The 16,158-nt window shown below is 44.2% G+C and overlaps 1 protein-coding gene across 1 annotated transcript in view; it reads right to left on the reverse strand.

Annotated features, from left to right (window-relative positions):
* The window catches only part of SVOPL (SVOP like), a 30,916-nt gene that overhangs the window by 2,415 nt on the left and 12,343 nt on the right, over positions 1 to 16,158 (reverse strand). Inside the window, exons 7-15 of the mRNA XM_084618400.1 lie at positions 15,828 to 15,891; positions 13,238 to 13,363; positions 11,324 to 11,452; positions 9,174 to 9,247; positions 6,502 to 6,704; positions 4,513 to 4,624; positions 2,794 to 2,875; positions 1,496 to 1,585; positions 221 to 334 (exon numbers count right to left, since the gene is read on the reverse strand). Of these exons, the coding sequence (XP_084474526.1) occupies positions 221 to 334; positions 1,496 to 1,585; positions 2,794 to 2,875; positions 4,513 to 4,624; positions 6,502 to 6,704; positions 9,174 to 9,247; positions 11,324 to 11,452; positions 13,238 to 13,363; positions 15,828 to 15,891 (994 nt within the window). The remainder of the gene's footprint in view (positions 1 to 220; positions 335 to 1,495; positions 1,586 to 2,793; positions 2,876 to 4,512; positions 4,625 to 6,501; positions 6,705 to 9,173; positions 9,248 to 11,323; positions 11,453 to 13,237; positions 13,364 to 15,827; positions 15,892 to 16,158) is intronic.

Below are 16,158 nucleotides of genomic sequence, written 5' to 3' on the forward strand. Positions count from 1 at the left end.
AATTTGTTAGTCTCTAAGGTGCCACAAGTACTCCTTTTCTTTTTGCGGATACAGATGAACACGGCTGCCACTCTGAAACCTGTTATTTTGGTTTGTGGGCTTTTTATGGAGCTGGGAGAGGATAATGATTTTAGGAGCCTCTAAACTGATTTAGTTAAATCAGTATCATTTTCTCATGGGGACAAAGCTGTAGCTGTGTCAGAAATGAGATATTACAAACCTGGAGCGCTCTTCCTTTGGTCTCTATGGGCAGAGTGAAGGCAGAGATGGCACACACCACACACACGCCTGAGAAAAGGCACAAGGCCCCAAGGAAGGAAGCATTCATGAGAACCTACAAACAAACAATTCAAGCATCAGCTCCATGCTGCAGTACAAGATTGTGGTCAGGGGGCATGGTAGGAATCAAGATGTGAAATGGATAAGAGACTAAAGGATTCAATAATAGCGAAGAAAACAAGCTGTTCTAACAGCTTCCGCAAAGTGTGTAACACACGCTAACCAGTTACGTTCTGTACAGAGAGCTTTACACAGGGCAGGAGCAGCTTGCCAGCCCAGGAACATGAGCCACAGGCTACTCAAGAATTCCCAAAAAGCTACACCATACCTTTTGCATATTCTTTTTTATGTAACTGATACTTTTATACAGCTTTAAATGGCACAATCCACGCACCCGTAGTGAAACCCCACACTAGGAAGTTTGACGAATGTGGTGCTGCGTGAGGCTGAAATGTGGGATAGCGAAAAGTGCCTCAAGGAGCTGCCTTGTTACCATGACAATTTACCCTGCAGAGGACTCATTTTATCAGCATTGCTGTGGTAAGCACTGCATGGAGGGACCACAGCTGGGGAATGAGAGCAGTTGAGGCCAGGCTCAAGGGGAGGTTCAGGGGGCAGGGTTGGGACCTGTGCCTCCCTAGCCTCAGGAGGGCTGTCCAAGTTAACCACCAAGAGCTGTTGTCAACTCCCAGGCCGGCCTCATGCTCCACCCTCCGGTTGTGGCCTGAGTAGCCGCAGCAGCAGCTCCAGCTCCCGAGTCCTCCTGCTGCTACTGCATTATAAATAAGATAAACTTTTAATAGCTATTAAATTATACACTGGGGAGGGGAGATGTAACCATTTTCTGACTTGTGTCTCATCTGTCAAAAAAGTCAAGAACCACCATGGATGCGGGTCTTTTTGGCAATGACCACGTAACTAATCCTAGTATCCCACATAAATATCAAAGACCCAATGTCTTGGCAAAAACAAAGGTCAGTATGTACATGTGTATGCATGCACCTATGAGCTTTCAGGAGATCTGTGGGTGCATCTGAGGGCAACGCTGGGCATAGAGTTTACCAAAAACCAAAACGGTGCCCATAAAAACAAAGGCCAGTGCTGAAAGCTCTTCCAAGGTAGCTGAAGAAATACCATCCTAGGGCTTTTTTTTCCCATTCCCCATCACTGACAACCCCCACCTCATACCAGGCTGATAACAGGAAAAGCATCTTACTTGTGCTATAAATGGTGCCACCATAGCTCCAATCCGACATAGTGAACCACTTGTCCCCATCCCCAGAGCTCGCATTGTGGTAGGGTAAACCTGTAACAGGACAAAGAGGGTTTAATTCAATACCAGAAAGAACTATGGCATGCCACTGGTTCCTGGCGGCTCACTGCACAAGAAAGGACAGCTGTAGGGGGAGATTTTCAAAGGGCAGTAAGGCTCCCAAATCTCTCTTCCATATTGAATCAGTTTGTGTTAGTCAAATGGTTCTCAACACATGGCCCATGGGCCACTTGCAGCCCAATCAGCACACAGCTGCAGCCCATGTGACATCCTCAGGGCCATAGAGGTACTGTTGCGGCTCACAATGGTAAATAGGTTGAGAACCACTGCGTTAGTCCAATCAAAGCTGGAGCGGACACTGAACGAATCCCTCAGCCTTAGAGGTGGTTGCTCAAGGTCAGGGTTACAGAACCGTGATAGGGTGATACAGGGTACGCTTGCATGGCCACGCTCCATGTCTGATGGACAGAGACAAGTAGTGTCCAGGGCTTTCAATCCTTAGGCAAGCCCTAAATTCACTTATGTATTAGACAAAAAAGTGATCTAAAAAGAACCTCCAAGACTCACTGTGAATTATGCTTTTTGCCACTCCTAGGCCCTGTTTCAGCAAAGCACATAAGCATAAAGGGGTGGGACTGTGTAGTTTATTATCTGTTAGAAATATGGTTGTGGAAGGACTCAGAGCGGTATCATTCTCACTAAGCCACTTCAAGAGAAGGATTCCCCAACTGCTTTCCTTCTTCGAGGGGAGCAGTCTCAAGAAGCATTTTCCAGGCACTGGGTGGGCTTCATTGTCCCTTTTTATTAAACGGTCTCAGGTTAGTGGTTTCTGACACATCCATAGCCAATAATGGACTTCCGCAATTCTAGACCACCAAAAGATTAATATATCTATGCACTGCAGGTGCATTCTTGTAAGCACGATTATGATATACTAAATTATTATTACAGAGATAGTAAAGCAGACTCATAGATAATCATATAGTTACAATAACTTTGCCACAGACAACTAGCATGGGAAAATTCCTGAGAATAGGCAACTGTGCTGTTATTCATTTAATACACTCCATAAGAACAGCCATACACTGTCAGACCAAAGGTCCATCTAGCCCAGGATCCTGTCTTCTGACAGTGGCCAATGCCAGGTGCTTCAGAGGGAATGAACAAAAATGGTAATTCCCTTCGCCCATTCCCAGCTTCTGGCAAGAGCAGCTTAATGAGGAACTTTCAGAAGGACCTACCTCTGCTGTGTAAATGTAGATGGTGTTGAAGTTTGCTGCTACCAAGGCACGCAGCATGAAGAGAAAACCGATCAGACCCGTACTAGGGAGAAAGGGGTGGAGAATATGGCACTAGCATCAGAGAACACTTGTTAAAACACAGACAAAGCAAGTGGTTACTCACTGCACTAAGGAACTTCCCTCCAAAATAAGAATATAATAAAAGACACAAGTAAAATGTAATAATGACAAATGTAACCTTTATCCATTCAATTGACAAGGAAAGGTTGATGATTCACACTGAGGGACTTTCTTCTTGAGAAAATGCTTGGAAAATGGACTGACCAAGCTTTCAAGCCAAGGGAGAGATGACATCTATATTCATTATAGCACGTCAGGTTGCATCTGTTAGAGTTAAGACTGGGTTCTAACTTGCTGTCTTATCCCTCTTTCTCAGTTGCTTATTAACTCTCACAAAGTCTATGCTTGGACTCAGCCCAAAGGTGAAGACTGAGCATAATTGTTTCAGGTATTTGGCCACTGGAAAAAGCCCTTTATTCCAATCAGAATTTTGCATTCAAGTAACTATTGCATAGATTTGGCTAGAAACTTTGACTTTGGCTTGATTTCTAAATTTCCCTGCCATGTATGCAACAAGCCAAGTTTGAAGAAAATTATACTAGTCAGGGGTGCTGGAACAATTTGTACAGTGGGGTGCTGAGAGCCACTGAACCAAACTGTGAACCGTGGATATGATGGAAACCACTTCAAGCCAGGGGGTGCAGCATCACTGGTTCCAGCACCTATGATACTAAATTTTTAAATTTCCCATCTCAAACATGAACATACAATTTTCCTATGCTGTTTTTCAGGCACCAGTAAAGCAGACCATTAGCAACTGTGCTTCATGGCCGTCCCTCACAGCTGAAAGGTCAGTTTAATGGAACCTTTAAGCTGAAGGGTCATTTCAGAGCCCTAGCTGCAGTCCTGGTCCACTTCAAAAAAACTGACAAGCTCTGCCAGCTTCACGGGAGGAACCTGTAAGTCCCTTCAGCTCAGTCTTTATTTAGTGAATATAGTCAAACCTTGCTAATTCATCCTGATTACGAGACCCACCCCCGCCCCATGGATTATTAGTCTAAGGGGATGTCTACAAGGCAAAGAAAAACGCGCAGCTGGCCTGTGCCAGCCAACTTGGGCTCATGGACTCGGCCTGGACCCTGAGCTCTGGGACCCTCCCACTTCCCAGGGTCCTAGAGCCTGGACTTCAGCCCAAGCCTGGAAGTCTATACAGCGATGAAACAGCCCCATAGCCCAAGTCGGCTGGCTCAGGCCAGCCATAGGTTTTCTGTTCTCCGTAGAGACCTACCCTAACTTGGTAAATGAGCAAACAAACAATGCAAAAAATTATGGGCACTGTACCACACAATGTACTTTGTTTCCTTATCTTGATGTGTGGTTTAGCTATAATTATTTATCGCACTCCATAGCATGCTAGGACACGTCCTGTCGTATATTTTGTGAAATCCCCGTAGTCTCAGCAATACAAGACCTCACTACAGCTTCTGCTATTACATTTTTTTGCTGGGAAGTGACAGGAAACTGCAGGAGATTTTTTTTGAGAGAGAGAGAATTATCAGGACTGCTGATTAGCAAACTGAGAATTTAAGAGGTCCTGCCCTCTGCCTATGGTATTACAAACCACCACGACAGTACTAGCATACTAATCTAATACGCTACCTTGTAGTGCAGATATTAAGGAAGAGGAAAAATAGTGCAGTGCATCCCATTGTTATAGACAGGCTCAGCCGTCTTCCTAGGAAATTGATGCCTAGAATGTTTAAGGGATTTACTGGAAAACAGAACAAAACATAAATGTCAAACTTCAGAGTTAGATGATCTAATTATGTCTCAGCCCCTATTTAGCGGTCATTTCCTGACACTACAAACCAGGAATTCCATCCCACCATGCCCAGTAGAAAAGATTTCACCCTCCATTACCCAAACACTATGATCTTCCTCTTACTTATTTTTCCTTTTTCTTTTTTTTTTTAATGTCTGGAGTTTCTGAACCGGCCTCACTTGAGACACTTTAGTTCCCGCTATAGACACACTACTATTGTGTCACGACTCCAGTAATGTCTCACTAGCATTATAGCCTTGATCACTTCTTAGTACCAGCAAGATGCTGGGAGGAAGGGTGAGGTCATGTGGTTAAGCACAGCACTTGAACTCTAGACAGCTGGGTTCTATCCCCAACTCTCCCAAAGACTTCCCGTACGAGTTGGGCAAGTCACCCAGAGCTCCAGGATGCTAAGCAATGTGGCTCCAGCCCAGCAGAACACTGAAGCACATGGTTAACTTCTAGCTTAAGTATGTGTTTATGCCCTTTGTTGGACTGAGGTCAGAGAGTTTGGCACCTTACAGGATCAAACTTTTAATCTCCTTTTATCTCATTGCCCTAGATGTAAATGGGGATAAAGCTTACCTCACAGGGGAGCCATGAAGCTAAATCCAGTAATGTTTTACCAAGTACTTTGAGCACCTTAGATGGAAGGTGCTATGGAAACATGTTATCACATGACACTTTTACCACCTAATACTGAAGTAGAGGAGATATACCAAGAAACATGGTGATTTGTGTTGCTCTGGATGCATTGTGTACTTTCTGCTGTATTCCATTCTAACCTACTCTGAGCAGGTCTCTGCTGCACAGTACAGGATGATGGCACTGAAATAATACCCTTTCTAAGCTAAAGCACACCTTTGCTGCATTCTGTTGCCTACATATCAGTGACTGATTGCAATTCTTGCTAGCATTTCCAAAAGTCACTGTTGTCTGAAAGTTTGCCTTCAAGCCAGTCCTGGCTCTCTGGTAACTTAGAACCTGAACTTCGGAAGCATTTGGGTGCTTAGCCTCCACTGATTTCAGTGCAAGATAGGCACCTAAGTATCTTTGAGGATCTGGACTTTACTGTTCAGGTAGTTTCCTATGGTCATTTTAAAAAAAGAAAGTCATTATGTATCCCCTGCATAGGGGCTATTCGGCTTTGCCAGTTAAATTTTCACAACTGTCCTTAAAGATAAATTAGTCATGTAGGGTGAAATTCCTCCCTTTGACACCAGCACAAAGCATATGCAGCTACAGCAGAACCTCAGAGTTATGAGCACCAGAGTTACAAACTGACCGGTCAACCACACACCTCATTTGGAACCGGAAGTATGCAATCAGGCAGCAGAGACCCTCCCTTCCCTCCCCCTTCACCTCCTCACCCCAAAAAAAGCAAATACAGTATAATACTGTAATAAATGTAAACTACGAAAAAAATAAAGGGAAAGTTTAAAAAAATGACTTGACTAGGTAAGGAAACTGTTTCTGGGTTTGTTTCATTTAAATTAAGATGGTTAAAAGCAGCATTTTTCTTCTGCACAGTAAAGTTTCAAAGCTGTATTAAGTCAATGGTCAGTTGTCAACTTTTGAAAGAACCACTATAACATTCTGTTCAGATTTACAAACAACCTCCATTCCCAGGGTGTTTGTAACTCTGAGGTTCTACTGTAAATCCCACTGAAGTAGTGCATTGCCCTTGGCTGGCTCTGTGCACAGGGTGATTTTCACCTATAGCTTATATATTGTTTTGAGCACGGGCATGTAAAACTGCCGAGTTAAACACTTTGCATAACACATTAAATAGCCACAGAAAGACAACTTGGAGATGTTTCTGTTACATGCAATCTCTCCAATTGTGCTGATGATCATGATCCGGTAATCTGAAGGGGCAAATAAGCGACAGTGACATGGGCTGTGGCTTTCCTCTGAATCATTCCCCAACTCCTTCGCTGCTGCTGTCTGCAAACTACAGACCATGTCCCGCTCCAGTAACTCAGCACTGGCCAGGATGACGCCATAATAAGCAAAAGATATTCCAAGCCTGGGGGAAAGAAAACCAATGTTGACAAGGAGAAAATAATCAGATTCATGGAACCACAGAGGAATAAAACTCAGCAGATATTAAATGCCCAAGTACAATTACAAAGCAAAACAGGTAAACAACACTTAACTTTTGGAAATCTTAAGTCCAGAGAAACCCCAGTAGTTATTTGTGCAACCAGCAGCAAACTGGTTGTCACAAATGTGTTACACAATGGCAGCTACCATATAAGTACTCCTCTTTATTAAAAGAAAAAGCCCAGTTCTTAACTGGACTGTTGTTATTAATTTGTAGTATGGTAGCACCTAGAAGTCCCTGTCATGGACCAGGACCCCATTATGCTGTACAAACAGGGATGAAAAGACGGTCCCTGTCCAAAGGAGCTTACAGTCCAAATATCGCTGATCTCTGTGTGTGTCAGTTTTCCCATCCATAAAATGGGTATAAATCTATCTCACAGAGGGTGAAATTCACCTTGGTACAGAAAGCCAGCATAAGGTCAATGTTTCACTTACACCCTGTTTTGAGGACTTAAGAAGTAGAATTTAAGAAATACATAGGCTTTTGTTCAGACTTTCTGCATAGGGGTGAAATTACCACCACGGAATATGAGCTTATTCCATGTTAAAGCCGCAGAATAAAATACTACTCAGCTTGAGGAAGTGTGGCAGCATTGGGCCCACGGTGTTCTTAAAATTCGTTGATGCAGGGCTCTATATACTGTAGTTTACAAGCTTTCGTTTAAAATGTAAAGCCAAGATCCTGATCCCTTGTGACCATTAAAATTCCCATTATAATTTTCATATGAACAGGAAGATTAGCCCTGAAGCCCTGGCCAAATGCCAGTCTGTATAATTACATTCTGTCTCTCCCTGCCATTTCAGTTAAAGATAATTTTTCCCCACATGTATTGTGAAGTATTGCTGTGCACTGCTAAACAGCTGCCATGTTCTATACCAGAGGTGGGTGCATGGTGGGTGGAAATTATCACTGTATGTTTCTTACCTACCTTATACTATTTTCCAAATGTTTGAGACCCATTGATGAAAGGAGCAATGGTATTATTTACAGGCTGGGGCAGTGGGCCCTAAAAATGTGTAGCAATGCATGTTTGTGCCAGGAAATTTTTCAAACATTCACTCCTGGTGGAACCTGCCCATTGAATATTTAAAACAAATCCCTGATGCTTCTTTTACCAAATCCTAGGACCATCAGAGCTTCATTCCCCATTCTGTGCAGTGACTTTTAAAATCAATTTTAGGCACCGTCTGATGGGGGAAGCTCATATATTGTCATGGCTGTCTGTCAAGAGCAGAGTATTAATGACGGCAGCCTTGTTGCAACATCATCACCTAATTCGGCATGTCCCTCATCATAAACAGGCTAAGAAGTGGATTTTTATTCCCTTTCCCCTCCCCCCCCCCGGCAATTGAAGAAGCGAGCCTCAGAATTACAAGCTATCAAATTATTTGAGCATAAGCTTTCGTGAGCTACAGCTCACTTCATCGGATGCATACTGTGGAAAATACAGAAGATGTTTGTTGTATTTGTTGTATTTTCCACAGTATGCATCCGATGAAATGAGCTGTAGCTCACGAAAGCTTATGCTCAAATAAATTGGTTAGTCTCTAAGGTGCCACAAGTACTCCTTTTCTTTTTGCGAATACAGACTAACATGGCTGTTACTCTGAAAGCTATCAAAAGACCTGCATACTGAATGCAGGGAGAATGCTAAGTACACAGAGGATGGGAAAGTAAATCTATGGAGCCTATAAGCTGATTTATAACCGTAGAAAAACTGTATTTTACAAAAATAGAAAAATCATAAAAGATTCAGGGACCGATATACAAAGATTCTGGATCCCTGAGCTTCCACACACCCATTATCAGCACATTACAATTCTAGTCTGCAGTGGTGTCATAGCTGCATTGGTCCCAGGTGCTGAGAGAGAGAAGGTGGATGAGGTACTATCTTTTATTGGACTAACTCCTGTTGATTTGAACTACACAGAAGTTGGTCCAATAAAAGATATGACCTCACCCACCTTTTCTCATTATAATTCTAGACAATGGTGCCATTAAAATATAGATTGATCTACTTCAGGCCTACTTATGAGACTTCAGATGAGAGTCATCTTTTGTTCACGTTGAATTTTCCAAAGCCAGTGGAATCAGTAAGAGCTAACAACATTCTGTCTGAAACCTATTTCACTGGTACTCTGGCTGTGCTACCAAAGCAGCTGGTGGAGCACGGGTTCTCGTTTTGGGAAAGCCAGGGGTGAGAGAGCAATCTTAAAACCAATCCAGATGTTCCCCCCTATGACCGCTACACCGGATGTCTCTGTAGGTCACTCAGAGTCTGATCCAACTTGCTTTAGAGTCAATGGGAGACTTTCAATCAGGGTCCTACCCCCCTCATATGAAAGAATTACGTTAAAAACAATAACCAAAACCAAATAACATATTTACCATATGATCCATATTTGCAAAGTAGTTCGTAAGTATTTGGAGTCCAATAGGTCGCAGAATCTACCTCTTCTTTCCTGCATTTAATAGAAAACACAAGTTTGGAGAAGTATCTTGGCTCTCTCGACTAATTTTCTGGTGCTACCATGTATTTCTATACACTAATATGTTTGCTGAGCTGAAAGGCAGACATGTAACACACTGCAGCAGCACACAGATGAATCTGGAGATTAAAGAGCACCAAAAGGGAAAAGGTTGTAGAGAGAATGTGTGGGGATGTGGCCATGATCCTGTAAGTCCATGTGCAGCCCCACTGACTTCCACAGGGCTCTGAATGTTCCCAGGCTCTACTTGCGTGGAAAAATTTGCTGTATTATGGCCTAAGCTGGGAAAGGTGTTGGTTACTTATTTGTTTCTGGTTTGACTACTGCGGTCTGAATTGACCGCAGTTACCATTTGTATGTAACATTTTATGTTACAAGACATAAATGCCGTAATGAGAAACAGAGTCAGAAATTAGAGGCTGTATGCTTGCTTTTGTATTCTGCATCTAACCAGCTGTCAGACATTGGGCTAGCAGATATGAAAGTGAAGATATGTAGTAACATCTAGAGGATTGGTACATCTAAGGCAAGATTCTTGCTGCCATGAATGTGAAGAGAGTCAATTAATCATCACTTGTCCCAGGGGAGGGGGAAAGAGTTCACATGAATGTTTCGAGTTGATTTTTTTCTCTTTGTTTAACATGGCTGTGTGCATAACTTTAAATTTTAATAAAAACATCACAGAGCCAGTGAGATCTCTTTACAGAAATTTTACAGAGCGTATAGGGAAGGCCTTTCTTGTTTAATCCTAATGCCAATTCAATAGTACCACATTGCATGAGTTGCCAAGGCCAATGCTAAGTGCCTGTGGGATTAGATAAGCAGCAAACAGGTCTAGAAGAGGGACCCCTCCAAGCTGGGTGATGGTGTTGAAGATTCCCATGGTTCAGGTCTAAGTTCTTTCAATCTAACTGTGGCCTCTTGAGCCACTCACACCATGATGTTTCCTTTAATATTGATATGCAGGGCCTGAGCCATATTGTAACCAATAATGACTGCTCCAGTGCTCCCGCACCGTTAAGTGCTCCAGCTCCATTCCCCCACATCTGCCAGTGCCTGGGTGTTGCCGGTCATGACTAGTACATGCTTGCCTTGCAGTTCTATCTGGAAAGGAAGGAGCATAAGCCCAGTTTCCCACAGTTCATGATTCTTTTTCACTCTTGGTCTGTCTGTTCTCCCTGAGTCACTTGTATGTTTCTATGGGCCCCCATTTGAGGAGTTGGACTGCATACCTGAGGCAGCAAGCCATGCTTAACTCTGTCCAGCCATGGCACAGGGAGGGGAGGAGGAATCTTTGTAGCTCTTTATCTGGAAATGTGCCACCTGGAGAATTTCCACACTTGATACTAGCGTGCCCTGGAGCTGCATGAGGAATCTTACTGATACCTGGGTGCAGTTGTCAATCATTGAGTCAGGCCAACAAGGGGCAATTGTCTCATGTCAGAGATGAAGGCCTCGTCTTTGGCTGGGCTAGCATTACTCCGAGGTGCTTTGGTCTCTGACTCAGCACCAGATGGTTTTTCTTCATGTTCACCTACAAGCTATGCTCTTGCAGGCAGGTGATGGTTGTTTCTGTGTCCTGAAGGGCCATTTTCCTCAAAAAGGAGCTTGGATGAACAGATCTTCCAGGAAGGGAAAGACATGAATTTCCTGCACCCGGAGAGCTGTTGCCAGATCTCTCAGCAACTCGGAAAAGACTGCTTAGGGATCTCACCAGGTCAAAGGGGGTGCTCTCTACTGGAAGCCTTTTTTATGGTAGCAAAAGCAAACATTTCCCCAGCATTATGTTCATTTGAATGAGAAGAAGAATAGAATAAACAAGCCCATTAAAATGAAAGGGCTAAGATTTCTCTCTTTTAAATAGACAAATGACAGCTTCTATCATGGCATTCAATATTCCTTTGGAATGATGCCTGATATAGTAGAAACGCATAGAGCATGAAAAGCTTAAGCAAGATAGCCCTGTCCCCTAGAATCCCAGTAATCCTGTGCCCCAGGAAATATCCAATCAACCATCAGCGTGATGAGAGAAGATATTTTAACTCTCACATTAACAGACTCCACCAAGATCCCTTCTGGCATTACTGAGCGGTTCATCTTGGCTATCTTCTCCAGTGTTTCAACGGCGGCTTTGTTATTTCCAGTAGATACATTGTACCGAGCAGACTCTGGAATGAACTGCAAATACAGGTTGGTTAGGAAGAGCTTTAACCGCTTTGAGCAGCAAGACAGAGCTTTGGTTAAGTGCCAGGAGACAGTGCACAGACCCAACAGTTATTGGATTTCCCCCTTCTTTTTGCTGTTTCCCATCTGCATGGTTCAGTTTTCCAATCCACTGAGAATGCACATTCATAAATATTAAGCCAGACCCTCAGCTGGCGTAAATTGGTGTCACTCCATCGACTGCAGTGGAGCTATGCTGATTGACCCAACCTGAGGCTCTGGTCCAGTCTATAAACAGTGCTAGATAAGTGTTCTGAACAACAGCAATTCCTTGCACATATTCAGTGAGTTCTCAGAGAACTAACAGAACTACTGATCTCCGTTCTACAGCCATTCTGGGACAGCCAATCAATAAAAAGAAAATGGCTTTTTTAAAACTGTGGGGAAACCAAACCAAAACAGTGAAACAAAAATAATAATTAAACAAAACCTAACTTGAATCTGACATTGTAACCTGAGACTAACAACATACCTCTCCCTCTTAATAAAAGCGTCCCAGACTTAAAAGAGATTTTGGGTTCATTTCAAGGGATGGACAAAACTGGGGGACATTAGTTTAACTGGAGTGTTTCACTCATCCCTCGTATTGATCACAAAATAAGTAGAACTGAATGAATATTACAGAAAGCGGTGCTTGAATTTTTAAAGGCATTTGCTTGGCCATGCTTGTGCCTCTCATTTTGTTATTTCCATGAACAAATCAGGCAGCATAGTTTTACTAGCAGAGATGTTCAGAGAAGTCAAATTTCAAGACATGGGTATTTACAGAGATCCTAGTTTATATTTGCAAGCATACGTATTTATCTCAGTCCATGTCGACACTGCAATCGAAGGTGTGATTGCAGCTTGGACAGGCATAATATAGGCCTAAATATAGCAGTGAAGATATAGGAGCACAGGCTTCAGCATGGGTTTGGAATGTGAATCCATATTCCAGGGGACCAGGCAGTTTTGTACTTCACTGCTATTTTTAGCTGTACTAAATACATTAAAACTAGAGCAATGATGTCTCCCCAAGCTGCAAATCACATTTTTGCCTGCGGTGTAGACATACTCTCAGACATGCTTGGGCACTCATCCAATCAGGGAATGGATTTTATCGTCTATGTGATTTATCTGACCAATCACAGCTAACCAACATAGCTCAAATTGCGATATTCACAGAGACTTGTTTACATCAGTCCAGAGAAAGAAAATATGCTCTCCCCTTAATAAATAAGACGACATTGCAACCTGTTAAAAGGCTAACTTTGTTGGGTACATTGTTTGTTGTGAATTATTCACTTAGTTCTACAAAATGTAAAGAGTTACGAGGATGGGGTATATACATGGATGACAGCAACAAATTCCTAAATTTGCCAGCATATGAATTGCAAGCTTCTACGTAATCTAATCCAATCTCATCTCATCTATGTTTGCATGCCCTTCCCTCCCCCACCACCACAATATGAGAATACAGTGTATGGATCCAGAACACTGATGCCCTAGTCTTGGGATGCTGCTATGAAGGAACAGCAAATCTGTAGAAAGAGGCTGTCTCCTGCAGGTCCCTGCGTGCTGGTGGCTGGTGTGGGCTCTTCAAAGTTTGTCTCCATGAGAGGGCTGCTGTGGGTTACGGTGAAAGCAGGACCACAGGGGCAGGCTATCAGGTCCTGCTGTCTCTATCAGCTGATGGCAAAATATACCTAGAGATTCCAGACCTAGTGTGTTCTTTTGGGTGGGAGGGAGTGTTCTTCTCACCTTAAATGCCAGGATGAGAATGATTCCTGGAACAGAGGAGATTCTGATCAGCCAGCGCCAGCCTATGGTCGGGTTAATCACTGATGCCAATCCAATAATTAATAAGGAGCCTGCCAACCAAAAGACCTTTCAAATGGAAAGTGAGAGGTTACAATAAAGGAGCCAATGGTTATGGTTTGTATATTTTAGCCACCGTTCTTTTCTTTTCTTTGTTCTTTTCTGAGCAACCTTCCCCGTCCACACCATTAGAATATGGTAGAGATTTGACTCAGACACAGTCAGGGAAGTCGAATTTTTGGAGAGAGCTGGACCAAAGTTTTGGTGCGACTGGGCCCAGGATGGTTTCAGGTAGCTGTGGTTGAACACAGAAAGCCATGTGTGGTTATCATTCCAAATGAAACCCTTTAATTTGCTTCCCTGGTATTCATGAGCCTTTTTATTTGCTTCATTAGTCATATGAATGAGATTTTTTTTTTCTTATAAGAATGCTTGTAGAAGGCAATAGTGCTATGAACACTAGTGCAAATAGTGAGCAATACTTTCCACTGATTTTACACCACAGGAGAATCTGGCCCAATACTTGCAAGCATGTGTGTCCTTGAAGTTCTCATGTAGCCATTAGAAAAAATGCTTTTTTTTATTTACACAAATAAGGTAAGCAACAACAAACAAATTCATAAAAGCCACAACCTGTCCACTGCGTCATCTGGGGGCAAGGGAACATAAATAATAAATAATAATAAAAGGATTTTGCCTGTTTATAAATCTTAGGCGAGAACAGAAACAATGACTTAAGCGATCAATCCAATGGCTCAAACAGAGAATAATGAAAAGCAAATACTAGTTGCTACAAGACCATGAATAAGCCAGAGGCCAATATATGTTTGCACAACTATTGGTTGACAGGGGTGTCGGAACCGAGGGGAGCGGGGGTTCAGGGGGCCAGGGCCCTTTCGCTTTTTGACCCCCATCCCAAGTGGACCCCACCCCCATCCCCTCCTCTTCCCCCAAGGCCCCATCTCCTGTCCAGGCCAGCATGGAGCCCAGCCAGGGAGGGGAACCTGGGCAGTTGTGGGAGCCACGCATGTGGATCCTCCACCTGCCCATGGTGTGGCGGGGGAGGCTGTGAGCAGCCCCCGGCCCATGTCCTCGCCCCGCAGGTTCCCCACCCGGCCCAGGACAGGTAGAAGTGGAGGGTCTGTGACTCCATGCCAGTGCCTCACACGGCTCTCCCTGACCCAGCTCCAGCTGGGGGGGCTCAGAGTCGCAGCCTGGTGTGGGCAGGGAGCTGCAGCCCCTCCACCTGCCCTGGGAGGAGGGCCTGAGGGGTAGGGACACAGCCAGGGGCTGCTCTTAGTGCTCCCCCACCCCACCGGGCAGGTGGAGGGACCCAGGCTCTCCTCAGCTGCCCACACTGTTCTGCCCACACAGGCTGGGCTCCAGCTCTGAGGGTCAGGAAGAGCCCACACAGGCAGTTGTGGGGAGCCTGGGTCCCTCCAGCTGCCCTGTGTGGGAGGTCTGGGGGACGGGAACATGGGCAGGGGACTGCTTTCAACCCTACCCCCACCCCGGGCGGGGCGGAAGGGGCGCGCAGGTTCCCTGGCCCTGCTCCAGCTTCCGGCTGGGTAGGGGATGGGGCCTCCAGGGGGAGAGGAGGGGAAGTGGCTGGGCCTCGGGCCTCTCACTTTTGGGAAGGCTCCAGTGCCCCTGCTGGTTGAGCAATTGGACAAATTCCTGTGTATCAGGAGCTCTTTACAGATAATTCCAGAAACCCATGGAAAAAGTGCTAAATTCATTGGACAAATCATTCACAAGAAAAAATTCAAGGCAGCTCCAGATTTAACCAGCCCTTGCTAGGCAGTACAACCTGTCCCAGTGCACCTCAGTCCTCACTCGCAACCATCAATGCTGCTCCATTCCTGGCCACCCAGGGCACCTTTAGCTTTTCCAGCTCTGAGCCTCTCCTGAACAGAAACTGCCCATTATGCCACACTATATGATAAGTTTTTGATGTACATAAATTGGGGACTTGCATGGGACCACCTAATGAATCTCTTATTATGACCCAAATCAGATTTTGAACTCATCTCCAAAAGTACACAACACAAGTGCTGATTCATTTGTCCTGGGCCAGCCCCAGTCTGAAAATTGCTTCCAGATAGACAGAGTCCAGTCTACCGGCGTGGAGCACATTTCTGTTTCAATTTTTAGCTGCCTATGTGCTATTATCTTGAAACGAGATTGAGCGGCTGACCCAGCTCCTGACTGACAGCCTGTCAGGGGCGATACTGTTAGAACAGGCAACGGACGCATTTATCAACCTAGCAACCAAAAAGCTGGATGTCAGCTGTCAATCAGTGTCTCAGTGCCATGTACAGAGCAGCCAATTATCAGAAAAGAAATTGCTTTTCTTCTGCACACCCGTGCACATGTTTAATAATGCAGTGTTGCCTGTGACACACGCTGAGAATGAGAGACCCTCACTGAGTGCAGTACATATTCAGATATTGTGGAACACATTAAAACTGGCTAGAATTCTGCTTTCTGAGCCAGACACAGGAAATCTGGGCTGCAATGCATTTAATCTTACCTGAGATAAAGGCAACATATACCCTCGGTATTTTGTAGGCAAGAATTCGGTTTTTATGATAAGTCTGAAAAAAATGCAGAGAGAGTGAGAATCTGCATGCAGCTGAAATGCCAGCTCAGTCAATTTTAGACTCCACGGTCAGTCAATCGAATTTAGACTCCACTGTCAGTCAATTGCTCTTTCACTGCTAGCAACTGAAAGTTGGGCACGGAACAAATAAATGTACATAGCGTTTGTGAGCATGTCTCATTGCGTACCACAGAGCCAGATCCTCAGCTGAAGTAAATAGGTGTAACTCAACTGACTTCACTGGAACTGTGTCCATTTACAG

Source organism: Lepidochelys olivacea, assembly GCF_965140295.1.
Source record: "Lepidochelys olivacea isolate rLepOli2 genome assembly, chromosome: 1".
In the NCBI taxonomy this organism is placed as follows: domain Eukaryota; kingdom Metazoa; phylum Chordata; order Testudines; family Cheloniidae; genus Lepidochelys; species Lepidochelys olivacea.